Source organism: Onychostoma macrolepis, chromosome 07 (genome assembly GCF_012432095.1).
Source record: "Onychostoma macrolepis isolate SWU-2019 chromosome 07, ASM1243209v1, whole genome shotgun sequence".
Lineage (NCBI taxonomy): Eukaryota > Metazoa > Chordata > Actinopteri > Cypriniformes > Cyprinidae > Onychostoma > Onychostoma macrolepis.
The window spans coordinates 32,957,593-32,983,307 of record NC_081161.1 but is presented as its reverse complement, the minus strand read 5'-3'; the positions used below and the strand labels follow the sequence as shown (position 1 = coordinate 32,983,307).

Below are 25,715 nucleotides of genomic sequence, written 5' to 3'. Positions count from 1 at the left end.
ATGTTAAATTTCCACACTCTTTTGTCTGAACAAAGTAAGGGATAATTGACGGCTAGCTGTGCATTAAATGATTTGAATGCACGACGTGGAGGCGAAGAACCACCCGACGTGCAGCGGAGTGCATTCAAATCGTTTAATGCACAGCTAGCCGTTGATTATGCCATGGTCATTTGCCAGCATTCACATATTAAATGACACGCCAAAATCATCCATTTAGCCTAGCTAAGTAAATCGGAACTATTTACTGTAGCTGTCTCACTCTGTATTACTATTCAACTGTAACTGTATGTTACTATGGTTACCAATGACTATAGGAAGCACATTAATATAGAGCAAAACTGACCTGGAACTACCTGTGCAGTTAAACAAATTTAATCAACACCTACCAGCGAATCAGAATTGAGTATTCAGACAGACCATGGCATAATTAAAAATAACCACTATGACTGAAAGGAAAGAAGGAAATTACACTAAAAAATAAAATTAATCATTTAAAATGTACATTCTACATGTAAATTTAGGCAAACTTTCATATACAATCACCATGACTGAAAATTATGCTAGGGTACCAATATGTAAAATTTGTTAAATTTTTCGTACAAGAACACAACACCATGAACAACAGCATAGTCAAATTACCCAAATGTAATTTCTAAAACCTTATTTCTGGGTTTGGTTTTCAGTTGAACGAAAACTTTTGGTTTTGTGTTTCTGTAAAAAAATATTTTTGGTGCATACAGTACTTTTGCCTTCATCTGTCATCAGTCTCTCCACAAACCTCTGCACTGGCTCAGTAATTTACCCTGCCTCCATAATTGTCCATTTTTATGTAACCTGGAAATTTGAAAATGGCAGGACTCACATTATCCCACAAGAATATTTAATCTGCACAGTCTCTCTCTCTTTCTGTCTATCTGCACTTGTTTTTGTTTTTACAGCATTGTTCCCAATGTGCATAGCCATCTTGTTTAGCTCTGCAATGAAACAAAATTATCTTTAATTTCAATCTGACACCCCTCGTGGACTAAAGTGATGTTATAATTAAAAAATAGCTCATCCAAACTCCATATGCTTGAATAAAAGCAGACAGAAGAGGATTAGGGGTGAGGAACTGCTCTCCACAATTCATTAGACATGCTGCTTTACTGCTGTTCACTGTGTCCTACTGTGCTCTAATAGAAGCTGAGCTTCGTGTTGGTGAAGAGAGACTCTTTGTAATGATCATTAGGCCCAGATGGCTTGATCGTTGTGAGGTATGTGTTCATCTTAGAAATTCAACTTGGCCCAAACACACACTGTAGACCAACCAATATAAGACAAGAAATAGCAGAGGTGCAATTTTAGTCAAAGTTGTACATTCATTGTGATGATGATTATTGATCTTTATGGTACTGCGGCCTTCAACTGTGTACTCTAATGTTTTGAATTTGCATTCATGAGGTGGCATGAACTCTCTCCCAGAGGCCATTTATCGGGTAGATGCTGTTTGCTGTGAGGCTGTGCGAACTGAAGTCAGAGCTGCTGTTTTCGACCAGTGCAGTAATAAATCACACTGACTCCCTCAGGAAGTTTGAACATCTCAGACAATGAAACATTGGGAAGAAATCTGGCCATGCAGTAAATAAGTCGGAGAGTCTGTGCCTACACTTTTTCCCTTTAGGTATTGCCTCTTTATCTTTCCAGGTGTCTCATGGTTGCTAGTTCAGTCTTTCGTGTTTGAAACACCCGAGCTGTGAGTAAAAAATGAAAGGTCTGTGAATGACAGGATCTTTTATTATTTTTCTGCTTCAGTTCTGTTCTGCAACCACTGACCATTTGTGTATCCCCTCATGATATAAGCGTAATATGCATGTACATATCTACAGTGTCAGTGTAGGAAAGTAATCCTGCACTTTTAGAGCTTGCTGGACCATTGACTGCTGTTTTGTCCCAATGAGTCTAGGGGGTTGAATGCATTTAAAGAAAGTGAAAATGTGTTAGTTGTGATAATCAGGTGATTATAGGTAAGTGCTGTTTATAATATGTGCAGATGTAGAGGAAGTTTTTGTTTGATTTTGAATTTATTTATTTTTTCATTTGATAATACTGAATGAGAATACTCAATAAGAATATGTTGTTCTTACTGTCCATTTTGCACATTTTACAATGCTTAGATTCATTCTGCTGAATAATTTTCTTCAGAAGTCAATGTAGAACATGTGAAAAATGTCTGGGCTGAAGAGGTCTATAATACCTGGACATTATCAATTGATATTTTATGAGAACAGTAATTGTAATGGGATTATAACTAGAAACGGGATATGAAAGTAAGAAGTAAGAAATGTTGAGGAAAGAATGTGTGAGTTTCATTCTTGCCAGTTAAGAGTTTGTGCTTTTGTTTTTCTGCCATAATTTCTAATTTAATGACATAAGCAGTCAAGTGTCATTTAATTTATAATGTAACATTTATATTTTAAAACTTTATTTATTTATTTGCACATAATACATACTGTAGCATATAAATTGCATTTAAACATTTATGTTTGGTTGTACAGCCTTTAGTTTGCACTTTGTCTGCATCATAACAATGGGCGATATGTTCATTTGATAAAATTACAGAATAAACGTTGGCTTTTTATCAGATTAATTAAAGAAACAATTGACAAAACAATGGAAAATGCTGCTAATTAAAGCAAATTAAAAAACACAGCCTTTTGGTTTTAATGGCCATATTGTGACTCCGTATTGTGTTATTTAGTGAATAATTAGATTAAGATTAGATTAATTCGATTACATGTGCTGCCCTAGTTGGTGTATTTCGATGAGGGAGCGTAACTGCACTGTGGGCCAGCCAGAAGATTTTGGAACTTTTTCTCCCTTGAAATCTTTGTATATTTACATAAATTGATTTCAACAGCTGGCTCATAAGTCGACTGCCCCATAAGGGAAAACTCTTGGTGCTTTGTATGTCTAGTCAATCCCTGGATGTTTCTAAGTGTCTTTTATGCTAGCATACCACCCACATGGAACCACTGCATTGCCCAGTGACTTAATGCTGAAGGAATTGTTGAGCCAGTCATTGTTATTGAAACGTCCAAGAGACTGATATACCTAATCGTGATGCTAGCTGTATGTGTGTTATTTGATCAAACATGCTGTTGAGCGGATAATGGAGATCAGTGGATCATTGATTGTAAATGGGCTACATTTAGTGAATGTGAAGCACATTGTAGGGGATGAAGAGAAGAACTGTGTAGATTGGGTCCTCACAGGTGTGCCAAATGTCTAAGACGTTACGAAGGTATATATAGTGTATCAGCCATGCACTCTATAGGTTTCTTTTGAAGAAAAAGATCAAAAGGTATGCCTACACCAAAAATGATAACATGGAAGGAGCAGTTCACTCTTTTTGAGTGCAAAGCTGGACAAATGTTCTATGGTCCGATTCTGTGTCCTGCCAGGAGTGTTTCTCAAACAGTGAGCTTCAGTTGTGTATGGGACTTCAGGTACTGTATAGTTGCCGAATAGCTTTGTGCTCAGTAAGTGAATGGATATGGGTCATGATTGATTCCCTTTGCCCCTGCCATACTGGAATGGACTCCAGAGACCGGGAGAGAAGCCAGGCTCCTCAGTGTTTTTGCCATGTACTTTGAAGGTATACTGCACATAATTGTGTCCTTGGGGTATAGAGTTTGGCCTTCAGTGCTCCCCTTTCATGCCTAAGGTTTTCTCTGATACCTGTCATCTGAAACAGCAGGAATGGAGCTTTTTCAAAGCCTCATCTGCATTTTACCATTTATTGCTCAGAGGGACTTGTACGGGAAGGCAATCCTTACAAATAGTATGGCGCAATTGTGGTATTCATCTTTTTTTTTTGTACAGTTGACCTGACCGTGGACAACTTGTTCCCTGCAAAACCTTTGGGAGGCCTTACTTAAATTGTGATATATTCAGGCTTATTTTGAAGTGCAAACTTCTATTGTTTAAAGTACTGCTAAATAACTTCCCCAGATTACTGCTCACACAAATGCCTCTGAAATGATTAGGGTCCAATTTGTCTCCACTCTTGTGAATTGGGGTAATAAGTCCTTGGCTCCAGATGTCAGGAAAACAGCCTGAACTAAGTACAAGGTTGAATAATTTGAGCACAGCTGTCTGAAGCTCAGGTGCTGTGTTTCAGCATTTCATCTAGAATGTTGTCAGGACCATAAGATTTTTTACATTTTTGGCTTTTGAGTTTTTTCATCAATTCTTCATGTGTAATTGGGAAGTTGAGAGGGATTTGATTATTTTTTAATTATGTTTTTATAAGTTTGTAGACTTTGTTTGATCTGATCAGAATTGTTAATAAGTTGTTTTGGAGGGATTTCTTTATATAAATTTTCAAAATGTTTTGTCCAAATGTTTCCATCTATTGGCAAGTCTTGTGGTTTTGTTGTGCTCAGATTATTCCACATATCCCAGAACTGATTATGATTTATTGAATGTTCTATTTCTTGTAAACTTTTGCTCAGATGGTGTTTCTTTTTAGCTCTGATTGTGCCTTTGTATTGGTTTAATTTTGAACAGTATTCAGTTCTTATGTCAGCGTTGTTTGGTTCTTTATGTTTCAGATTTGATCATTTTCTAAGTTGTTTTCTTAATGTTTTGCAGTCTGAGTCAAACCATTTTTCATCTTTTGATGTATTTTTACTAAATTCTTTTCTTTTCTTTTTCAACTCAGTTTTACAAGTTGCTTTTTTATATATGTAATTTATTTAATTTATAGCCAAATTAACACCATCTTTAGTTGTTTCAAATTTTTTGTTAATAAATGTTTTGATTAGATTTTTCATTTCTTCAGAATTGAGGGCTTGAATAAATTTGTCTGTGCTGTCTGAAGCCCATCTGTATCCTGGCTGGATTAGATACATTTAACAGGTTTTAGGTATGTTTTGTGTTAGTGTGTGATGTGTTTTAATATAAATGTTAATTTGGTTATGGTCAAAAAGTGGAGATTGCTTTTTGACAGTGAATGCACTGAAGGAGGAGAGGTCCATGTCAGTGATGGCATAGTCAACTACACTAGCTCCAAGACCTGAACAACACGTGAACCTCCCTAAAGAGTCCCCTCTGATACTGCCGTTAAGTATGTACAGGCCTGAGGCTCGGCAGAGCTGCACTAATTCTCTATCGTTTTTATTTACAGTTTGGTCAAGATTGTTTCTTGGTGGGAGGTTTTGGCCAAAGACATGTTCATTGCCCTTTGGATCTATGTTATCAGGTTCAGATCCAGTTCTTGCGTTAAAGTCTCCACACAGCAGCACGTTTCCCTGGGCCTGGAAACGGCTGATCTCTGTGTGGATGTTGTTCAGATATTCCTCATCATGGTAAGGGGATTCTGCTGGAGGAATGTAGATGGCACAGAGACAAGTGTCAGTGGTTGAAATGCCAATTTGATTGTTTAGTTTTAACCAACAACGAAATTTACTAAGTGTAATAATAGAAATGTGTTTGGCCAGAGCTTCCCTGTACCACACCAGAATTCCTCCCGAGTCTCGTCCACGGTGGACTGTACTTAATTTAACTGAGGATACAATTACTTCATAGTAGCCTGAGGGACAGTAGGTAAGCGCATCCTTTCAATGCCAGGTTTCAGTGAGAATGATAATGTCAGCATCTTCGTTATTTTAAAAAAAAAAGTGGGTCTGTGCTTTTAGGACCAAAAGTCGAAGAATGAAGACCCTGAATATTCCAACAACTTATATGAAATGAACGCATTAGTATTTTAGTAATATTAAAGATAAACCTATTTGGTAAGACAGAGAGAAAATAACCTGTGAGAATGTATATGGTAAACAATTTACATCTAGTGCACTTTTATTATTTTTATTTTTTGTCAATCTTAGTGCACTGTGTTTGTGCATATTGTCCTTATCTGTTCAGGAGCTGGTTGCACAGTGTCTGCAGCATCTCTCTGATCTGGCTCAGTTCGCTGGCAGTTGTGGAGGTGCTGGGTACAGCAGGGGGCCAGGCTGCAGTTTCAGCATAGCTCTGTGCTCTCAGCTGTGGGGGCTTCTCTTGGTGTGGGGTAGTTTTTGGTTTCTTCTTTCTTACGGGGGTTTGATGGGCAGCAGGTGAATGTGAAGTTGGTGACTGCAGGTTTACAGGTGTGTAGGGAGCCATTGGTGGGTGTGGTGGACGACGTGCGTTGTTTGTCCAGGCGATGTCTGTCCTCACCGGGGCTGGAGGGGGATGTCTGGGCATGTAGGGGTGAATGGGCCGGTGGTATTGTGGAGTTGGTAACAGGTGTCTCGGTGATGCTGGACTGCGGCCCAGGGCTGGACTCCGTCTTTGTGTAGGTGAAGTCCATCATACAGGTGTTGGAGGCCGATGTGGTGGTGGTGGGCCAGGTGTACATTGGGGAGCGCAGAACAGCCACAGGAAATTTCATCAGCATTGATGCTGTAGATGATGTGTGGTGGTGTGTCTTGAGACTCTGGGAACTTTTTGCTGGTGATTTCTGCCATTTTCCTCACTGCATCAGAAGTACTGTTGCGCAGCGAGTGAAGGTCATTAGTCCCAGTGTGAATGATAATACATGAGGGGTGTCCTGTGAAATCTCTGATGATCTGGTGGGCGTGGCCTGTTGTGCTACATTGCTTTGCAGGGACTTTTTGGTATGGAAAGAGTTTCTGAGGGTCCAGGAATTTTCCATTAGAGTCCATAAGGAGGAGAACATCTAGATCAGGTTCTGGAGTCTGGGCAGGTGAGGCCTGTGTTGCTGCAGGTGTCTGTGTGTTTGTCGTAGGCATGCATTCTGTGTTTATGTAGTTTGGTTTGTCTGGAGCTGTATTGTAGTGAAGTGTATTGTCTTTTGTGTTTTTCTGTAACTGTTCTCTCATTTCTTGCAGCTGTCTGGAAAAGTTCACTTCCTTTTTCTCTGTGTCCTCCTCTAGTTTGCATAACTGTAAGCGGAGAGTTCGGTTTTCTTCTTGAAGTTCTCTGAGAGCTCTTGTAAGTTCGGTGATGGAGGAACTGGTGTTTTTCTTCAGCTGCTGGAGTTCATCTTTGAGCTCCTGAATGTAAATATTTGTGTTGTGTGTGTCTGAGAGTTTGGCCTGAGTGTGTTCTCTGAATTCAGTGAAGTCCAGTTCTTGTAGGGCTAAACTGTCTCTCAGTTGACGTTCGGATGGTGAAGGTGAAGGATTCACTGGGCCTTCCTCCTCAGAGTCTGTGCAGTTCACATGGGTCTCATCTCTCTCCTTCTCTACTCTGGCTTTTAGCAAGGGGGAAAATCTCCTCAAATTAGTTCAGGCTTGCTTCATTGCCTTGCAGTAAGAAGGTGCCTTAGTAAGTTATAGTGAGAATGGGGTTGTCTGTGTCTAGCATTTCATCTTCACCTCGGCCAATCTTCCTTCTTTAAAAACATGCAGGTGTTTCTCACAGATGGTCAGTTTCCAAGCATTAATGTGTGAAAATGAAGTTGTTCTTGATTCTTTTCCCGTTGAGCTGAATATACAGAGCGTACAGAACATCAGGATTGTCTCGGAGAGTTTTCTCTTTGTGTTTTTTTCGTGCCTGTACACTTCTGCACTTCTTTGGGTAACACACCTCCCTGCACTCTGTTTGTGCCAGGGTTGCCATGGTGATCAGACTTGGCACAGAGCCAGAACTGCAGCTAACTTTAGTTTTTAGCTAGCTATATAGACGGTTTCAACGGCAACAACATAAAAAACGTTACAGTAGACATCCAAATACAATCAGTAACAACAGTCCCTCTAGAGTAGATTATGTTTTGATAACAAGCAAAATATGTTTGCTGCGTAAATCAGACAGACTGAGATGCAGCGATGAACTACTTGGACGGACTTATTAAAAATGCAAATTCATTCTCTGCCAGCAGGAGGCGCTTTAAAGCGGAGAACTAGAGGTTTCCCCGGAAACGGCTGTTGAGCAGTACGTTACACAAAGTAGCGCTGAGCTTACAAACGCTGCTTTATCAGGCATATAACATGCCAGATGAAATGAAAATGACATCGAACATTTTCTAAAGACAGTTGTCCTTCAGAAATACAGTGATATAAAAACACCTGCTCCTCGTTTTGATTTTTAAACATGCGTTACGTGCTCATGTTTATTCAACGAAGCCATTTGGAAAATCGGTCCGTTTTGATATCGTGGCGGATCGCCACAAATAAATAAATGTATGTGAAACACATCTCACAGCACAACAACCTGAGCCCAACTTATCACTTTAACTTTAACTGTGTTTGTAGCCAGCGCCACTAACAAGACGATAAACAAACACAGACCGGAAGTTAACATAGGTCCAGGCGCGTGCGCCCGATGAAACCATCTATAATGATGAGAGTTTTTATTTGAATACTTTTACATATTCCGTTTTTGTTCATGTTTTATGCCAGATAGAGCTCACCTCTTTGTTTAGCAACTGAAGATCAACAATTGTGGAATGTTTTTTCAGTTGTAGTTCCTTTAAAAAGTCCTTAAGCGTTTTGGTGGGAAATCTGCAGATAGCTGGTACAGTGGTACAGTGGTGATCCAGTAGCCAGATGCTAATCCAGAGGTTCCAGTCTTCTTTTTTGTATTAAAATGTATTTTCTAGAGGAAAAATCAGTCTTTACTCGAATCCAAGTTGTTCCTCCATTGTTTTTACTTGTTTGTTGTCATTATCTCACTCTCTGTCTTACTTTTTGGCTTAATCTTTTGTAATTTTTCAGGAGCTCATTCTTAGTGACTTGGTGACTCTCTCTCTCTTGCTGAAATGACTAAAACTAATTACTAAAACTGAAAAGCTGTAGAAATTTAAAAAAAAAAAAAAGTGACAAAAGCACATAAAAGTACTAAACTTAAACTAAAATTAAGAATAAATCTGAAGATTATAAAAAAAATAAAAGCTAATTAAAATATGAACAAATATTATAAAAGTATATAAATAATATTAAATTAACGCTAGTCCACTCTGTTGCACAAGGATGATTTGCCTTCCTTCTGTCCAGTTGATATTTACTGTCTAAAAGTTCCATGCAGCCCATTAACAGTTTGCTCTATTTTGTCACACTGTTCTAGGCCATAGCCTAAATCTGTCATATGTTGTGACAGGTCATACAGTATATTCCACAAGCAATATAAACAGCACCTATTTTTTAAAAGGAATATCACACACTTATATTAGTACTCATATTTTGGAAAATATATTTGCTGCTTTTCTATTAACAGGACAGAATACATCAGCACAATGCTAATCTCTTTTAAATAAGTTACTTTATTTTTACGAACCAAACTATAATACATTCAGTTCACTATTAGTGACAACAATGATTCCTGTAGGTACAATTTTCATAAATTTATATTTTCAAACATGATAATATGGTTTTATTAATCACTAGATCAAAATAAAATATGCACAATGACCCATATAATTGCATTACATTATGTAACTGTTTTTGTCCTATATTAATGTCATGATATATAATTATGTGTATTAAATACATACAGTGTCCTCCAAAAGTATTGGAACAGTAAAGACAAAATTGCTCTGTTGGCTGTGGAGTCAAGACATTTACAAATATGATTAAAAGATGAATATGAGACAAAACTACAGAATGTCACATTTTATTATTGGGTAATTCAACACAGATGTTTTACCAGCTAAGAAGTTCAGCACTTTTAGAGTTTCATCCTCTATCTGATGTGAGCATAAGTATTGGAACAGTTGCCTCACAGGTCTTTCTAAGTGATCAGCTGTGTCCTGTTGCATTAATTCTTCAGATATTAAAAGCAGGGAATGTGTCGTATTAGTTATATCCATTACTTCTGCATTCTGAATCTTGCATTTGAGGATGACACACAAACCAGGATGAAGATGAGGGAGCTGACTTTTAGAGAAAAGCAAGCAATTTGGATACTAAAAGAAAAGAGGAAGTCAATTATAGCTATAGCAAAAACAAAGGGCAAATCAAGAGGAGAAATCATGGAGAAATCAAGAGTTTGGAAACCACCAGCAACCAACAACTACCTGATCGGCTGAGAAAACAACAGTAGTTGATGATAATCATAAAAGCTGTGAAAATGAACCCTAAAAGACGTGTCTGTAAAATCACCAACAACTTCCAGAAAGCTGGGGTGATGCTCTGACAATCTACTGTCCTCAGGAGACTTTGACACAGAATTACAGATGCTACACAGCAAGATACAAACCTCTGACCAGCTCCAAAAATAGAAAGGCAAGATTAGAGTTTGCAAAAAAGCACAAAGGTGAGCCAGAAGAGTTTTGGAACTGTTTTTATGGGCCAATGAGACAAAGATGAACCTTTATTGAAGTGATGGGAAAGCAAAAATGTGGAGAAAAAAAGGGAACTGCAGTGATCCCAAGCATACAGCCTCATCTGTAAAGCATGGTGCAGGTGGTGTCGTGGCATGGGCATGCATGGCTGCCTCTGGAGCAGGCTCTCTCAACTTTACTGATGACTTAATGTATGATGACAGTAGCAGAATGAATTTGGAAGGGTACAAAACCATCTTGCCTACCGATATTCAAGAAAATGCCATCAGATTCATTGGGAAGTGCTTCATATTGCATCAGGACAATGACCCAAAACACCCTGCCAGTTCAGTCAAGGAGTTTATAAGGGCAAAGAAATGGAAAGTCTTAGATTGCCCAAATCAATCTCCAGATTTAAATCCGATTGAACATGAATTTCAAAGGATGAGACCAAGAGTCTGGTGATGTCTATGGGTCGCAGACTCAATGCTGTGATTGTGCGCAAGGGATCTGCAACTAAATAATAACTTTTAATCTTTTATATCTGCCTTATGTTCATTTGTCCCAATACTTATGCTCACATCAATGAGTGGGATGAACTCTAAAAGTGCTGTTCTTTTTATTTGGTAAAACATCTATGTGTTGAAACGGCTAATAATAAAATTTGACATTCTGTAGTTTTGTCTCATATTCATCTTTTCATCATATTTGCAAATGTCTTGACTCCACAGCCAACAGAACAATTTTGTCTTTACTGTTCCAATACTTTTGGAGGGCACTATATGTACTGTATTATATAATAGTTGAATACTTGGACAAAAAAACGTTCCTCGGCTGAACTGCTGACACATTGAACTGAATCAAAACAGTCAGATTCATTTTTATTATACTTTGAATTACCATTGAAGCCCTTATGACAGCTGGAAACAAGTCTTGGTAATGAGTGCTGGTTTGTTTATCTCTATGAGTTAGTCATCACACTGTGTTCCAGCCATGGTAAAGTTAATGTGCCGCTCTTTGTCAATAATAATTTCTCACAGTTTGTGAAGCGTGGCAGGCTGTGGAGCCCGCAGAATTGAACGGCTCCTGGAGGATGTAACTCTGCTGCGCAACAGCTGGAGAGTTACTACAGGCAAAGATCAATATGGATGGGGAAGCAGAATTAATGTTCAGGAAAATGTGTGGTTTCGAAATTTTGTTAAAAATATCAACCTCTTCAGGAAAATGCACTCTAGAATTAATTAGTAAAATGTTTTTTAAAATAATAAAAATATAATATAATAAAAATATAAATGATCTTTTTTTATCAGATTTTTTCAACAGAATATATGTTAAGTTATAAGTAAATAAGTTATAATTTTAGACATTATTTTATTTGACTATATATATATATATATATATATATATATATATAGAGAGAGAGAGAGAGAGAGAGAGAGAGAGAAAGAGATATTAATGTTATTAATTAATGGTATTAATATTTTTTATTATTTTTAAGTGTTATTATTTTTTTCAAAGCAGAAACAGAAATCTGGCAGTCTGATCAACTTCAGCTTTGCCTTTGCCTCCTCATTCTGGTTCTTCTGAGCATTTTATTGTAACACTTTGATGTGATCTGGTTGGCTCTGTGCACCTCAGACAGTTTCCTGCGACATTTTATTGGTACTCCATTTTCCTCTGTTTGTTTCCATGGAAACAGATGAACGTTTCAGTCCCTTAGTGCTGTGCCCTATACGAACTCCCCACCATGGCTAATCTGCTCTTGATGCTCTACACTCAGAGGGTACAGGTTGACAAAGAGTTTTCTACACAGTGCATTAAGTACTCTGGACACAAGTGCCTTATATTGTTTCAGTTGTGTGGCCTCCTAGTTGATAATCAGTGTGTTAATGATATTCTGGTTCTCTGAAGAATTGTGCATGTGAAGCATCCTCGAGCTTGAAGGTTAAACTGAATAAACTGCTTGTGAGGGCCTCTGGAGAAATTCTTCTTTTTGTGACTGAAGACATTGTTCATAATAGCCACCAATGGTCTTAAGGTCACTGGTCAGATTATAAGTAATGAGGCCTTTGTCTTAGTTGGATGCTCTTGTTGTTGCAGAAGGGATCCGAGCAGACATCTATTTGTTCACACTTGGAGCACCAAAAGCATGCATGAATACTAATAGCAAGATGGTTGCAAGCTTTAAAGAGAGCTGAGAGTACGAGGTCTCAATAAAAGTATTTTTTGACATTTATAAGTAACATATGAAATAATGATTTCTTCATTTTCTGCACATTTATCCACAGTCTCAGAGAAGAAGTGTGAAGCACATTTCTGAAAAGCACCACGTTTACCATCAGCTGGAAGGGAGAGACATTTACAGGTACATATGGTATGGTGAATTTTGATAATTTTTAATCATGCCATCAAAATCTGATGGCTCTTGTCACTAAGGTCAGCATGCAAATTAACATTCAGTTGATTATTAATTTTAACCTCACATTTAAACTTGGGAATGCTGCCTGTTTGTGTATCAACAACCTTCCATCTAAAGAATCATTTTTTCGTAAAATCCTCATCATCCATCAGCTTTTATTTTGATCTTGGCTTTACAGTGTTCTCCAGTATAATTTAGTACACTTTCCTTCTTCTTTAACAGTTTCTTGGAAGAATCAATAGTTTGTCTCTAATGCTTGTCAAGCCATATTGACAGTATAATGGTAAATGCTCCTCCTAATCATTTAAAGTTGGCATGAAAGAGAAAATTGTGATCATATTTTCTTCCCTATTGTGAAGTATATCCAAGTGAAAGGGCTTTTCGTACAAGAAAAAAATGCAGGGAGGGACTTGATTTTGTCTACTGGGAATTGATTGGATCGTTGTTGTTTTCTAAGTGCAATCATTTTATGTGAGTAACAGGTTGCTGGAGGAGAAGGATTGAAACTCATCTGGCTGTTGGACAACCTTATTGCTTATTATAACATTTTAATTGTATATTTTGACTATATGATGAGGGGTGCTGCACATATTTCTGGCCACTAAATTATCAGCATAATCAAAGCATTGCTGTTGTATGCAATGTTCTACTTGCTTTCTGCCTTCTGATTGGTAGTTCAGACTTTTTTAGTCAGCTCAGTTTGGGCCTCTAAATAAAACTGAGGTGTTTTTTTTCCTCAAGTATAAGCTCCGTATGTTCCTAAATGAGCTATAAAAGCCTGGTGTATCAAATATAATAAAAACTGCACAATTTTAAAATATATTTTGTCAAAATTTTCAATAAACTGTTTTATTAACAGACTTTTAACAGACTGTTATTTTATGTCTCAGGCTTTACAGGGTTAAGATGTTTTAGGAATGGAAGATTTTGCATGGAATTTTTCCTTGTTGTATACATTATATGCAAAGAAGTGGCAGTTGCCTTCAGCCTGAAGTCTTGAAAAAGAAAATTACAGCTAAGAGAGAACAGACGCTAGACTTTCCATTTGAAAGTGCTGTAAGTGTCTAGTTCTGAGCAATCTGAAAAGACATTTTTAATGGAGACTGCAGGGTTTCCACTATCAGCAACTTCAGACATTCCCACACTGAACAAATATCTTGTTCTGATGCTGAGTACATTGTGGCTTTTTACTAAATTCAGCCACTCTGAGAATATACGAGAAGAACAAGGGTAAATTTAATCTCTGGATTTGTATGCCATAAAATGTCCTTTTTCCATTGTTAACACTTGTTTTGTCTAGTGCTTTCCTCTTCCTTCCTTTAGAAGTGCAAAAATGTGAAGGAGCCTGAACACCAGTATACTAAACTTTCTCAAAACAGAGGCTCAGTCTGAAGTGTTTTAACACTGTTCTGCATTGCTTCATTCATGTTATTGTTGCTATTTAGAGCAGATGGTGCAAGAGTAAAGTACTTGTGCGAGAAGGTTTCCTGCTGGCTGTTTTCTAATGGTTTTTTTTTTTTTATCAATACTTCTTCCTCCAGCTTTGTTCTGTTTTTTCTTCTGGCTCCCTGAGTCTGTCAAACCTTATCTCAACAGGGTGTTAACAGACATTCAATACAGCTAATGGTAAAGTTTTTCATCATGTTCATGCTTTTTTGTATTTTTGAGGTTACATGTCCATAAGGGTGTCTGGCAATCTCGAAGTTTATTGAGATGTGAACATTTACGAATATAAAGCTGAAATTCCATTGTTTTCAAGGGAACCAGACACCCACCCAATCTCACGTACATGTTTGTATCATTCTCAGCATGTCCTTAAAAGTACTAGATGTCTTTTGGCAGATGTCTTGCTCTCAAATTGTAACTGGTATCCTCTGGAGACAGAGAAGAACAGCACAGTTCAGTGTCTATCAGTTAGCAGATAGCACTCAGTTGCCCTCCAACACTAACAGCCTCCTTTCCTTTTAGAATAATTATAGCTGGAAACATTATGGTAACACCTAGAGGATGTTAATGATCCTTTTTGCGTGGTTTTCAGGATTGTTATTCTCTTCGTTGCCATAGTGAGGATTTTTGGACAAACTGGAAAGATTGAGCTAGAGAGCACACTAAATCTAATTTATAATGTATTTAAATTACAAGAAAATATTACTTGTTTTTGTGAAATATATAATTATTAGATGTTTGTTCTAACACATCTACTATTGAAAATCTTCCCTTTTATATGAATATTTGTTTGTGTACTAATATTTGTTTATTTAGTAATACATATTTATTGATTAACTGATATTAACCTATCTAATAATGACCCTTTTGCGTGTATTTTATAATATTTCATAATTCTCACATTTTATAAATCCTATTAGTTAGATGATTCTCTGGTATTTATTGATTCTTTCCAGATGAAATAATTTTTGTTTTGGTGTTAGATTTGATATGCTTTGTCCTGAAATATTCACCATGTTTAATGCTGTGGACTTCTGCTAAAAGGACTGACCAATACACAGATCTCTTATGTATTTTAGGGTCAGTGTTTGCACTTTCTTAAATTCATTTTTGTCTGTCTGACCTTACATTTGAGTCAAAACACATCATTTGAAGGTCATAACATTTTGTGAGGGTCAGAGTAACAGCTCCTGAATACCAATGGGAACATGGTGGATGAAACTTATGTATGAAGGATGAAGAAATTTCTAAAGTTTGCATAGTTAAAGTCAGCATTAAGTGGAAATTCACCGTATCTGTTTTCCTAATGCATTTTATTATGAAAGACTCATTCTACCCAATGCTTTTTTTTTTTTCAATCAATGTTAGAACCATATCTTTTGGTGAAATGACAGGTGACGTATACCAGACTTCTAGAATCATTCAGTCCGCATTTTTCTTGCAATTGACTGCAAATTCGCATTCAGATCTGCCTCCATGCAGTCACTTGCAGCCAATGGAGAGAAACAAGTTTCCGTCCTACATCTTTTTTGTTTCACTCAGATGTATGTCAAAATATGGAAGATTTTTTCTGTCACTACTTCTGTTACATTGCAACTTGAAGTTCATAACAGGTGATTAACAGTCCAAATACAGGTGATTAATAGTCTGAACTAAGGGATTGAAGAATCACTGTTTCTACTGTGTACTTGGCATGAACCTTGAGAAATGATGAGCTTTATCTTCAAAGAAAAGGCGGTGAGAATATTGGTGCAGCAACTAATCAACAGATCAATTCTTAGCGTAAATGCATTGATTGGCTCTAGCACTGGTGTATTGTGCACTGGTGTTCTCTCTCGGGTAGATTGAGGTGCTGACATAATTAGATACACAGGCATCTCTCTTCAGAAACATCATCCTCAGATACAGTATGCTCTAGAATTCAGAGACCGTGAATGATTGAAGGCGTCGGACTGCGAAGGGAAAGCCATAAATAATATCAGTGTTTACTGGTGCATGCTCTGAAATTAACTACTTATATTACAGTAATACATAGGCATTTTTTGTGTTGTATCATTCAAAACATGCTATCACATGAAGAGTAACCCCTCTAAATTATTTCCTTTAAGTGATGCCCTTTAGATTAATATACTCCTTTGAGAAACAGAGTAGCATTCATTGACTGACTGGTTGTGCACCAGAGAGCGGTTCATTAATACAGAGGTTATGATGTATGTTCCGATGCCACATGAGATGGTAACTCAGATACAGCCGTTTCCCAAGGGCTTCAGTTACTGTCTAAAGAGGAGAGGCAGGTCCTATAAATTCACTTTACGTGTCTGCTTAGCATTCAGCTCACCTCGCACAGCAGCCATTGACTTCTGCTCTTTAATATGGATCGTTCCTCCACCCTCCTCCACAACATTTTTTCCTAGCAGTTGAGACCCATAAGAGGAAAATAATGTATTTTTGTATGTATTTAATATCATGCCATACCATTAATTTGGAGTGATTTGGTGCAGTGATTTAACATCAAAGCTAAAAGCAATAGCCGTTTGACCTCCGTTTAGGGGCTTGGATAAGAAGAGCAGGAGGAGAAAGAAAAAGCTCCCTGGGGGTAAAATACAATCTTTACTAGGTCAGTCTCAGTTCAGGAATGGATGCCAAAAATATCAACTTGGTTGTGTCAAAAGGACTAGATACAGAGAGGTCCGTACATCTAAACATAGATCCTGTTTTGACAATGTATTACAAAGAGTGTGACTTTTAATGTGGCTTATTAATGTTAAAGTCGGATCATTATGTAGCAAAATGTGTATTGTGTTCTTACAGCATTGTCATTTCCACCTCCTTTTCATCATTATGAACAAAGGAAGCGTTGTTGAAGGGAATTGTCTAAAGAAGTGTGGAACCTTTGAAATCAGGCTTTAACTTTGACTCATCTCCCTCTTTGTGTTATTACATGCAAAATAGAGACTTTTCAGTGCTAAAGTGTTTTAAGTTCAATATATTCCACTGAAATCAGCCCCATGCTGACACAGTTATGAGAAAAGTTAAAAGCATGCTGTCTGGTTTATATCACTTGGGAGAATGCAAATCTGTTAAGTGAATGTCTTTTACAATGCAGTAGATGGCTTATTTTTCTTTTGGTTACAGTCATAGCAAATATTAGTGTAGTAGCCAGTGTAGTGCATGTCTGTCAAACATTTTCTCAGCAAATGCTGAAGTGTTTAAAATGTTTATTGAAACTTTAGAAAAAAATTAATTTAAAAAAAATCCAAAACATAAATTCTGATATTTATTTGCAATGTAAATAAATGAGATCTTCATAACAGAATAGCAGGCATCTTACATAAATATAGAATTATCAGTTGTCACTCTCCCAAATAATAGGTAACGAGATGATCTAAGCTTGTTTTAGTTTAGTTTAGTTTTTTGTGTGTGTGTGTGTGTGTGTGTGTGTGTGTGTGGGGCAAAACACATAATGCAATACAATTATAACTTGATTTCTTTGGTAGTCATTCAATCAGAAACATGTTGCCTAATGTTATTATTTGTTAAGCAATTTGTACTTCGCAACCAGATGGAAAGATCTTACACCAATGCTGGATCTCATGGGTCAGCTGAGACAAACATGCACAGATGGTTTGAAGAGCAATGTCCTCACGTCGCACTCAAATAGCTTATAACAAGTATTTACACACAATGTGTGGAGTGGATCCTCCATACTGCTTCTCTCTCAGCTGTACCACCCAGTTGGAGGCTGTCTCATGATGGATGAGTGCATCGTGAATTCAATGTTTTGCCAGAGCTGCGTGAAAACACTTCATGTGTATGCCACGATTCCTCCAGGCAGCTGTGACAGGTTGATTTATTCTGTAAGAGGCAGAGGCAGTGTGTGATTGGTTGTGTTCTGTAGCTAGATGCAGAAATCATAGCTCAATCCTGCCCCACTATCTCCTCGGTCATTGACTCTCATCTACTGCTTTAACAGTGCAGTGTTTTTCCCCTCTACAGTTCTCCCTTCTGCATTAAAAGCACAGATTTTTGGTTGCTTTTTGAGTTCAGTGAGCAACAAATCCAAGATTGTGTTATCTGATATGCAGATATTGTGAGTTTTAACTGAAAAGAAGCCAAATGGTTTTTTTATGTGACAAAATTGTAGAATTACTGGATCAAGAAGTGGTTTAGTTCCTGTAGTGATCCTCATTTTATTTGTGCCATATAAAAGTCAATCTGTTTTGTAAGGTGATTTATTTTTTTGTTTAAGAAAAAAATAAAATAAAATGTTGATTGTGGTTCCAATATGTCACGTATCTTCTGGTTTTACTCCCAAACAAAGATTCTCTTACTATTAATTTAAGAATGCCATTAACTACAACAAAATTTGGCTGATTATCAATCTTTAATTACTATTAACATATCCACATTCATTTTAAATCAGATTTACCTGGATAATGACTTGTTTCATTAGGTATATTTACATGCACTGATTATCTGATTGAATTCAATCACACTTCACAATCTGAAAGTTGTTTTCATGTACCTTAAACACTGCAATCAGATTCACATATTTATGTGTGCAGTAGCATTACATCTATTTCGATGTTCAGCACATGTGCATTGCATCAGTTGCCACATTCAGAAACACAAGAGCTACAGCGAGCATAACTGGCTTTTTGCTTTGATGACAGGCCTATCAAAAAAAAGAAAAGCATTTTTAGCAAATATGTGGCAAATATTCAGTCTCCACCACTGACCAGATCATAACACATAAAACATAAATAAACATACGCACACATGTTTGTAAGCCGTAAACATCACTGCACTGTGTATGTGTGCTAGCATCTTTGAATCAGATTAAGACACCACCCCTTTCACCTTGGATCAAAATTTCATTTGAATCGAGCTCAACCAGATTGACTGAACCAACAGTGAACTTGTACTTGAACAATGCGATTTTAAACTGATTATTTGGTTGCATGTAAACATACTTTTGAATGAATTGTGATGGTTCTGGTGTGTGTTTCCCAAACAACGACATAACTTTCTACTTAACTACCATAGTTGGAGAGACTAACTCACTAACGTTTGTTTCCCGAAAATGCAGGAACATTGTAGCAGCTCCATAATTTGAATCACAGTTCGAAAGCTGCATTTCCAACCACACAAATTTTCAATGCTCCTTGTGAATGTTCATTGGGACTACAGTATGTATTCAGAAAACACCAAATTGTTGAACTATGCTGGTAACATTGGAACTTGCAACCATAGTTGGCTAACTATACTTTTGGGAAATGCACCCCTGAATGATTCACACTTCTTCTGATGACAAAACATTACAAACCAGACTATTTAGGTAAACATTTAGCCCTCAGAAAGTCCATGCTCATGAGGTAGTACTTTTTAAAGGTCAGGAACTTTCGGGGCTGGGACTTTGGTGCTGAACATGCTGATTGGTTGTGTTCATACAGCATTGCTTTTCAAGTACCATTTATTTGCATAATTTTCAAAATATTACTGTTATTGTGTCATGAAATGTAGTTTTAATAGTATTTCAGGTGAGAATGTAGTTGTTTGAAACTCAAATCTGCGGTTTATTTAAAAAGACAGCGCCTATTTGAAAATATGCTTTGCCGATTTCTGAGATGTGAGCTCCAGGCAATCACCGGGCACAAAAGGTTCCTGCGACAAATTGTTCCAGGTAATTTCGGTGGAAAAGTGGCTTTTGACTATTTTGCATGCAGTCTGGAGCCCTTCAGATGACGTTTAAGCAAAGCAGCACTACTGACAAAAGTAAATTAATTAAATAGAGTACAAAGATACAAACAAAAATTGTACACGGTCCATTAATTTATGTAATGCAACTCCTTTTGTCCATTGTTGGAGTGTCTGGATTGTTGCGATGAGGTTTAAAGACTTCAATAAAAAAGACAGCTGAGGCTCTGTGATAATGGCCTCGAGACTTGTGGGCTGAGCCTTCAAACCTTCTGAGGCTGGTGGTCTTAATCTAAGAAGACTGATACGGCCAACCACCCACCTTTCCACACACATACAAATAAAATTGCTCACCCACCTGCGAGTTAACCGAGTTTAGCAGGGCTCCCGAGGTCCCTTCCATTCCGGCACTTATAACACCTGACTGACTTGCAGTGTTGCACAGGAAATTACTTTGGAAAAACCAGGCTGGGGGGATTATTGAATTATGCCAGAACCGTTCCGTAAGAGGAGAGGTGGAATTATTTGCCGCCACGGCATCTACCGTCAGCTCCTGTGAAATCGGCCAGCTGTTCGGAGCTATTTTTACAGGGACCACAGCTGCAGAAGGCTAGCCGAGACACTGGCCGGTCATAGCAAACCAGCAAATATGAGAGTCCGTCTGTTATTATATGCACTACTGCTTCACCTGATCCCAAGGGCTGGTTTCTGAGGCAGTAGCAAAGTCAAAGCTACCTGTGGGAGGTGAGCTCTGGACCCAGTGCACTAATGAAGAACTGTACCATCATTAACCTAAATTCCCCTAATGGTCTGTAATTATAGAGAGTGCATTGTCAGCAAGGGACACTTTAGCTTTTCACAGAGGGAGCACTTACCATCAACCTTATTACTTTAAAAAGACATGCAGGAAAAAGCATCAACCAGATATACTTTATCATTACAAAGCTGAAAAGCAGGATACCGAGTATAAATGCAGGACAGGCTAAAAATGATCATTAATTTCAGGCAACCAGAATCTAATTCGACCACTCATTATGTTGTATTAGCACCCTCTAATAGTGTTTTTGTACACCGTGCACCCTGTATTTGTCTTGTAGCAGAGGAAAGGGGAATTTGCATCAAGAAGCACAGGTGATGGAACATAGTTTGAAAACACCTGGAGCATATAAGCAGAAAAGAGTTAGAGTGCTTAGATGAATTTCAGAGAAAGACTCGGGCACACAGCTTGCGGTCTGGAGTGCTGAAAGGACATGTTTATTTAGCCGGCTGAGTATCGCTCCTGGTGTGAAGATGAGCAAATGTGCTCCAGCAGTCCTGATGGTGTTTTTTTTTAGCCAAGCTGCCCGCTTTCAGTACTCCTCCTCCATATTTCCCTTTTCAAACAACTCATTGTGTACGTCGAGTCTGCATGTAACATGCATGAGAATTCGGTGTGAAATGTTTTTATAGAGAAAATGCTGTTAATTCTGTTTTACATCCATTTTTGTGTTACATTTCCAGGCATATGATTACAGGAGCTGCCAGTCATTCTTTCAAATACATAATGCGGCATTATTCATCTGGAGTGCCTGAACACAATATGTCTGTCAATGTGTGTTTTGTCAATGTCAGTGTATTATTTAAGTGACAAATTCACAAAATGATCTCACTGAATGAGCTTAAAAACACAAAAGCCCACCAGTCACTGACAACGCTGACTCATGGACTTGTCTTTAAATGGAGCATGTGACGTTCGCGTTTCCTGTGGAGTAGCCTAACGGCTCTTTGTTTCTTACGATGCTTCCTCAGGGGCAAGGAGAAGCTTCAGCAAGAGGCACAAGTATGGAGGGGGACTGTCTTAGTTGCATCAAGTACCTCATGTTCATCTTCAACTTCTTTATTTTTGTAAGTGCTTTCTTTCTCTTACTTTGTCTTGAAGGGCACGAGAGAATTATACACATAAAGCTTCCAAATATGAGTTTTGCAGTGATGCCATTGAAGAACCATTTTGGGTTCCCCAAAGAACCTTTTATTCAACCTTTCATTCAAGAGTTCTTCAGACTTTTTTCCAAGAACCAATTTAAAGAACCTCTTCCACTATAAAGAATGAAAAGGTTCCATAAATGTTGAAGGTTCTTCATGGAACCATATAGATGCAGATAAAGAGCATTTATTTTTAAGAGTGTAGGCCATTGTTTTACATACCGTAGGCTGACAAGATCTAGACTTGACTGGAGTGATGATTTGCTTTGGTTGGAAGTGAGGGAAGTATCCGTTTTCTTTATTATATTAAAAACCTGATGATATGCAGGTGGAGACTCTTGTTTTCCTAACAAAACGTGTAGTTTGAAAGAGTCTCAATGATCCAAGTCGTCACTTTGAACAAACGTTAAGGTATGAAAAAACGCACTGATCTTGTGCCAACGTGCCTTCATTTTGCTCATGAACCACACTGCACTTCCTTTGTTCCTCAAAGGTGTTTTTTTAGCAGCCTCATGAATTTCCCTCTACCACACTAATGCTGTGGGAAAATGTGCTGTTCCATAAAAAACTGAGCATCAGTCAGCATTGACATGCTCAATATGGCCATTTCATAAAATCATATTTTGTGTTTATATTGTGCGGGGATCTATACTAAGCCATTTTTCCTCCTTTAGCTTGGAGGTGCATTCCTTCTAGGAGTGGGAATCTGGGTGCTGGTGGATCCGACAGGTTTCCGGGAGATTGTGGCAGCCAACCCTCTCCTGTTTACTGGAGTCTATGCAATTTTGATCATGGGCGGGATGCTGTTCCTACTGGGATTTCTGGGCTGCTGCGGAGCCATACGAGAAAATAAATGTCTTCTACTGTTTGTATGGGATTTTCTTTTATTACTAGATATATAATTTATTGGTATATATCGTCTATATTGTATATTTATTGTAAATGCTCATTTCCCCCATTTGAGATTACGTCTGCTGTCTTTTAATGCTCACTTAAAATCAATCTTTAAAATCTCTAATAATTTAATGACACTAATCTTTAGCAAATATCAAAATAAATGTCAATTTTTTTGTACTTAGAATTAATACATTAATTATACGTTAAAATACATTATACTGTTGTGATGCCTAAATTCACTTGTAGCATTTAAAATATTTTTTCAATTTTGTGTTTTATGTGTATTTATTTAGACAGAAAATATATATTTTAATATAAGCCATAACATTAAAAACATTAATTGGCTTATCAGCATTATATTAATATTGTGCATCCCTATTTAGCATCAAAAAGCAATGTGTGTAACACCTAATAATGCTTATTTGTTGCATATTTAGGCATCTTAAGTACTTCACATCTGATTCACACCTAATATAAATGATCAATTTATTTAAACATAATAATATACATTTTAAAATAGACTATAACATGAAAATTATAATTGGCTTCTCAATATTAGCCAGAATTATATTAATATTGTGAATTCCTGTTCTTATTTTGACAACTAAAGTACTTCACATCTGATTTAGATGCAAATATCCTGTTTTTCTCCCAAAGTTCTTCATGCTCATACTCATCATATTCCTGGCAGAGCTGGCGGTGGCCATTCTGGCATTCATTTTCCGGGAGCATGTGAGTATTATTATAGCTGGATATCATCAAGCCACCTGTAATATACCTCTGCTCTCACTACTACTGTCTATCTGTGGATCAACAGCTCACCAGAGATTACTTCACCAAGGAGCTGAAAACACATTACCAAGGCACCAATAGCACTGATGTCTTCACCTCCACATGGAATGCCATTATGACCACAGTACGATAACATATTGCACAAAATGTAACACAATAATGGCATTAAAGTCATTTAACTGGGTATTGGTGTCTTCATAGTTTGATTGCTGTGGAGTGAACAGTGCTGAAGACTTTGATGATCAGAGCCTCTTCAGAAGATTGAACCCCAGCAGACTAGTGCCAGAGGTCTGTTGCCAGAGGAACGATCTGATGATGAGCAAGGAGGAGTGTCTCAAGGGAATCATGCCAATCCGTAACAAGGTCAGCAATGAGTTTACTACAAATTAGTAAATGAATAGGAATGAATATGTAACAAGAAATGCATCAAAAAATTGAGTAGAAAAAAAGAATGAAAACTGAAATCAAAGGAAGTTAATATGTTCTTTTTGGAGAGAGGTCAGTGTGGTATTTGACCCTTTCTAAGTAATAGCTCTGAAAATGAATGATTTTTGAGTTTCTGAGTCATATATACTCTTCTGAGTCATACACACACACATTGATTCTAACCAATTTGGAATTACATTACTATCAGTAGCTTGTAATAAATTAGAAATTCAATATCCACTGAAACAACATTTTGTTCTCATATTAAAACTTGTACTTCTTGGAAACAGGGCTGTTATTCAGCAGTGGTGGACTATTTTGAGACGTACATCTATATGGCTGGAGCCCTTGCTATTGTGGTGCTGACTATTGAAGTAAGGTTATGATTTTGCTTTTTAATAATAAAGTAAGAGGTGATGATTTTACACTTAGAATGTGATGACAAATTGTTTTGCAAGAACTATGGGTTGTGATCGCCACCTACTGGAGAAAGAAGTGTCTTTGCCATGAAATGGGCTTCTCACAATTCTATTCAATTGAATGTAGAAGTATTTTAAAACCGTATTTGCATTGAACTCTTTGCTAAACTATATTTGTTTCTCTTTCTCTCCCATCAGCTTTTTGCCATGGTGTTTGCTATGTGTTTGTTTAGGGGAATCCAGTAATCTTAACATGCTGTGCATTAAGGACATTTTGAGGAGGAAGAACATGGCATGGAAGAAATTTTTAAATAAGAAAAAAGAAGAAAACACTTATATATTTGCCATCTCTATGTTGTTATGTTGGAATATCTGAAAATTGCCAAAAATGTATCGTACTTCACAGCTGGGACTTTGAGGTACTTGTGAAATCATTCGTAAATTAAGGGTGGCATCTATGGCAGTCCTTTAAGGTTAATGGAGGACACCTTGCACTGATATTTGGTTGAATATTTATAGATGACAAAAAGACTGATTTGTACCAAGATGTTTTACCTCTTATCTACAGTAGATTGTTCACCACTGCTCCAGAGCCATGCTTAAAAAAAAAATTACACTGTGTGAATGGGAGTGAGTGTCTGTGAAACCGAGAAGATTGGTTTGTTTGTTTCTGTATAACATCCAAGAGGCCAGCAGCTTCTATAAAGTAATGTTTTGTGAGTTGCAACCATGAATATTTTGTGATTTTAGCAAAACTGTGCTGTATTTGTGTTGTATCTATTGTACATGACATTGAATGATATTAAAAATAAAACATCTGCAATGCTTATTTGCATTGTGTTTCCCTTCCCTGTTTGAATATGGCTATTCCAATAGCAAATTTTAGCAAAAACATTAATTTTGTAGTACATACTAAATACCAGTGGTGGATGAAGAACACAAATCAAGTACTTGAGTAAAAGTACAGATCTGTATAATAAAATATTACTCTAGTAAAAGTACTCGACTGTTTTTGTGTACTTAAGTGAAAAGTATCGATAGATGAATGTTTACTTTGCAGTTTTATATAGGCTACTTATATAATTCAATTTTATATTAGCATATATTTTTTTATAATCTTACTCCTCAAAATACCTGGGTTTTCCCAAAATAACCAGTAAGGAAATAAGGAATATAATAAGGAAAATATAATTAGATTTTCATAATGATTTTTTTCTTCTCAAATGTAAAAACACCCCTGGCCAAATGCCCCCAGAGGGCATCACTTCCCACTTTGATAATTACCGTAGTTACCATGTTCTGAACATCACATCCTTTCTTTTTCCCCTCAGATGTAATCTATCTAGGTGGTTGAATAAAAAAATATTTTGACTTTATAATTAAAAGTTACCTCAACTTGGCACCTGCAAGCTTG

At 37.2% G+C, this 25,715-nt stretch overlaps 1 protein-coding gene across 4 annotated transcripts in view; it reads left to right on the top strand.

Moving 5' to 3' along the window:
* The window catches only part of tspan18a (tetraspanin 18a), a 30,607-nt gene extending 5,435 nt beyond the window's left edge, over nt 1-25,172 (top strand). Inside the window, exons 2-9 of one of the 4 annotated variants that reach the window (XM_058783645.1) lie at nt 12,532-12,617; nt 21,594-21,689; nt 22,442-22,636; nt 23,322-23,396; nt 23,482-23,580; nt 23,658-23,819; nt 24,173-24,256; nt 24,500-25,170. In XM_058783645.1, coding sequence (XP_058639628.1) covers nt 12,615-12,617; nt 21,594-21,689; nt 22,442-22,636; nt 23,322-23,396; nt 23,482-23,580; nt 23,658-23,819; nt 24,173-24,256; nt 24,500-24,547 — 762 coding nt within the window. In that variant the 5' untranslated portion in view covers nt 12,532-12,614 and the 3' untranslated portion in view covers nt 24,548-25,170. Of the gene's footprint in view, nt 1-12,531; nt 12,618-20,992; nt 21,397-21,593; nt 21,690-22,441; nt 22,637-23,321; nt 23,397-23,481; nt 23,581-23,657; nt 23,820-24,172; nt 24,257-24,499 lie in introns of those variants that run through there. The other 3 variants (XM_058783646.1, XM_058783648.1, XM_058783647.1) reach the window with 3 other exon arrangements.
* The last annotated feature ends 543 nt before the right edge of the window (nt 25,173-25,715 follow it).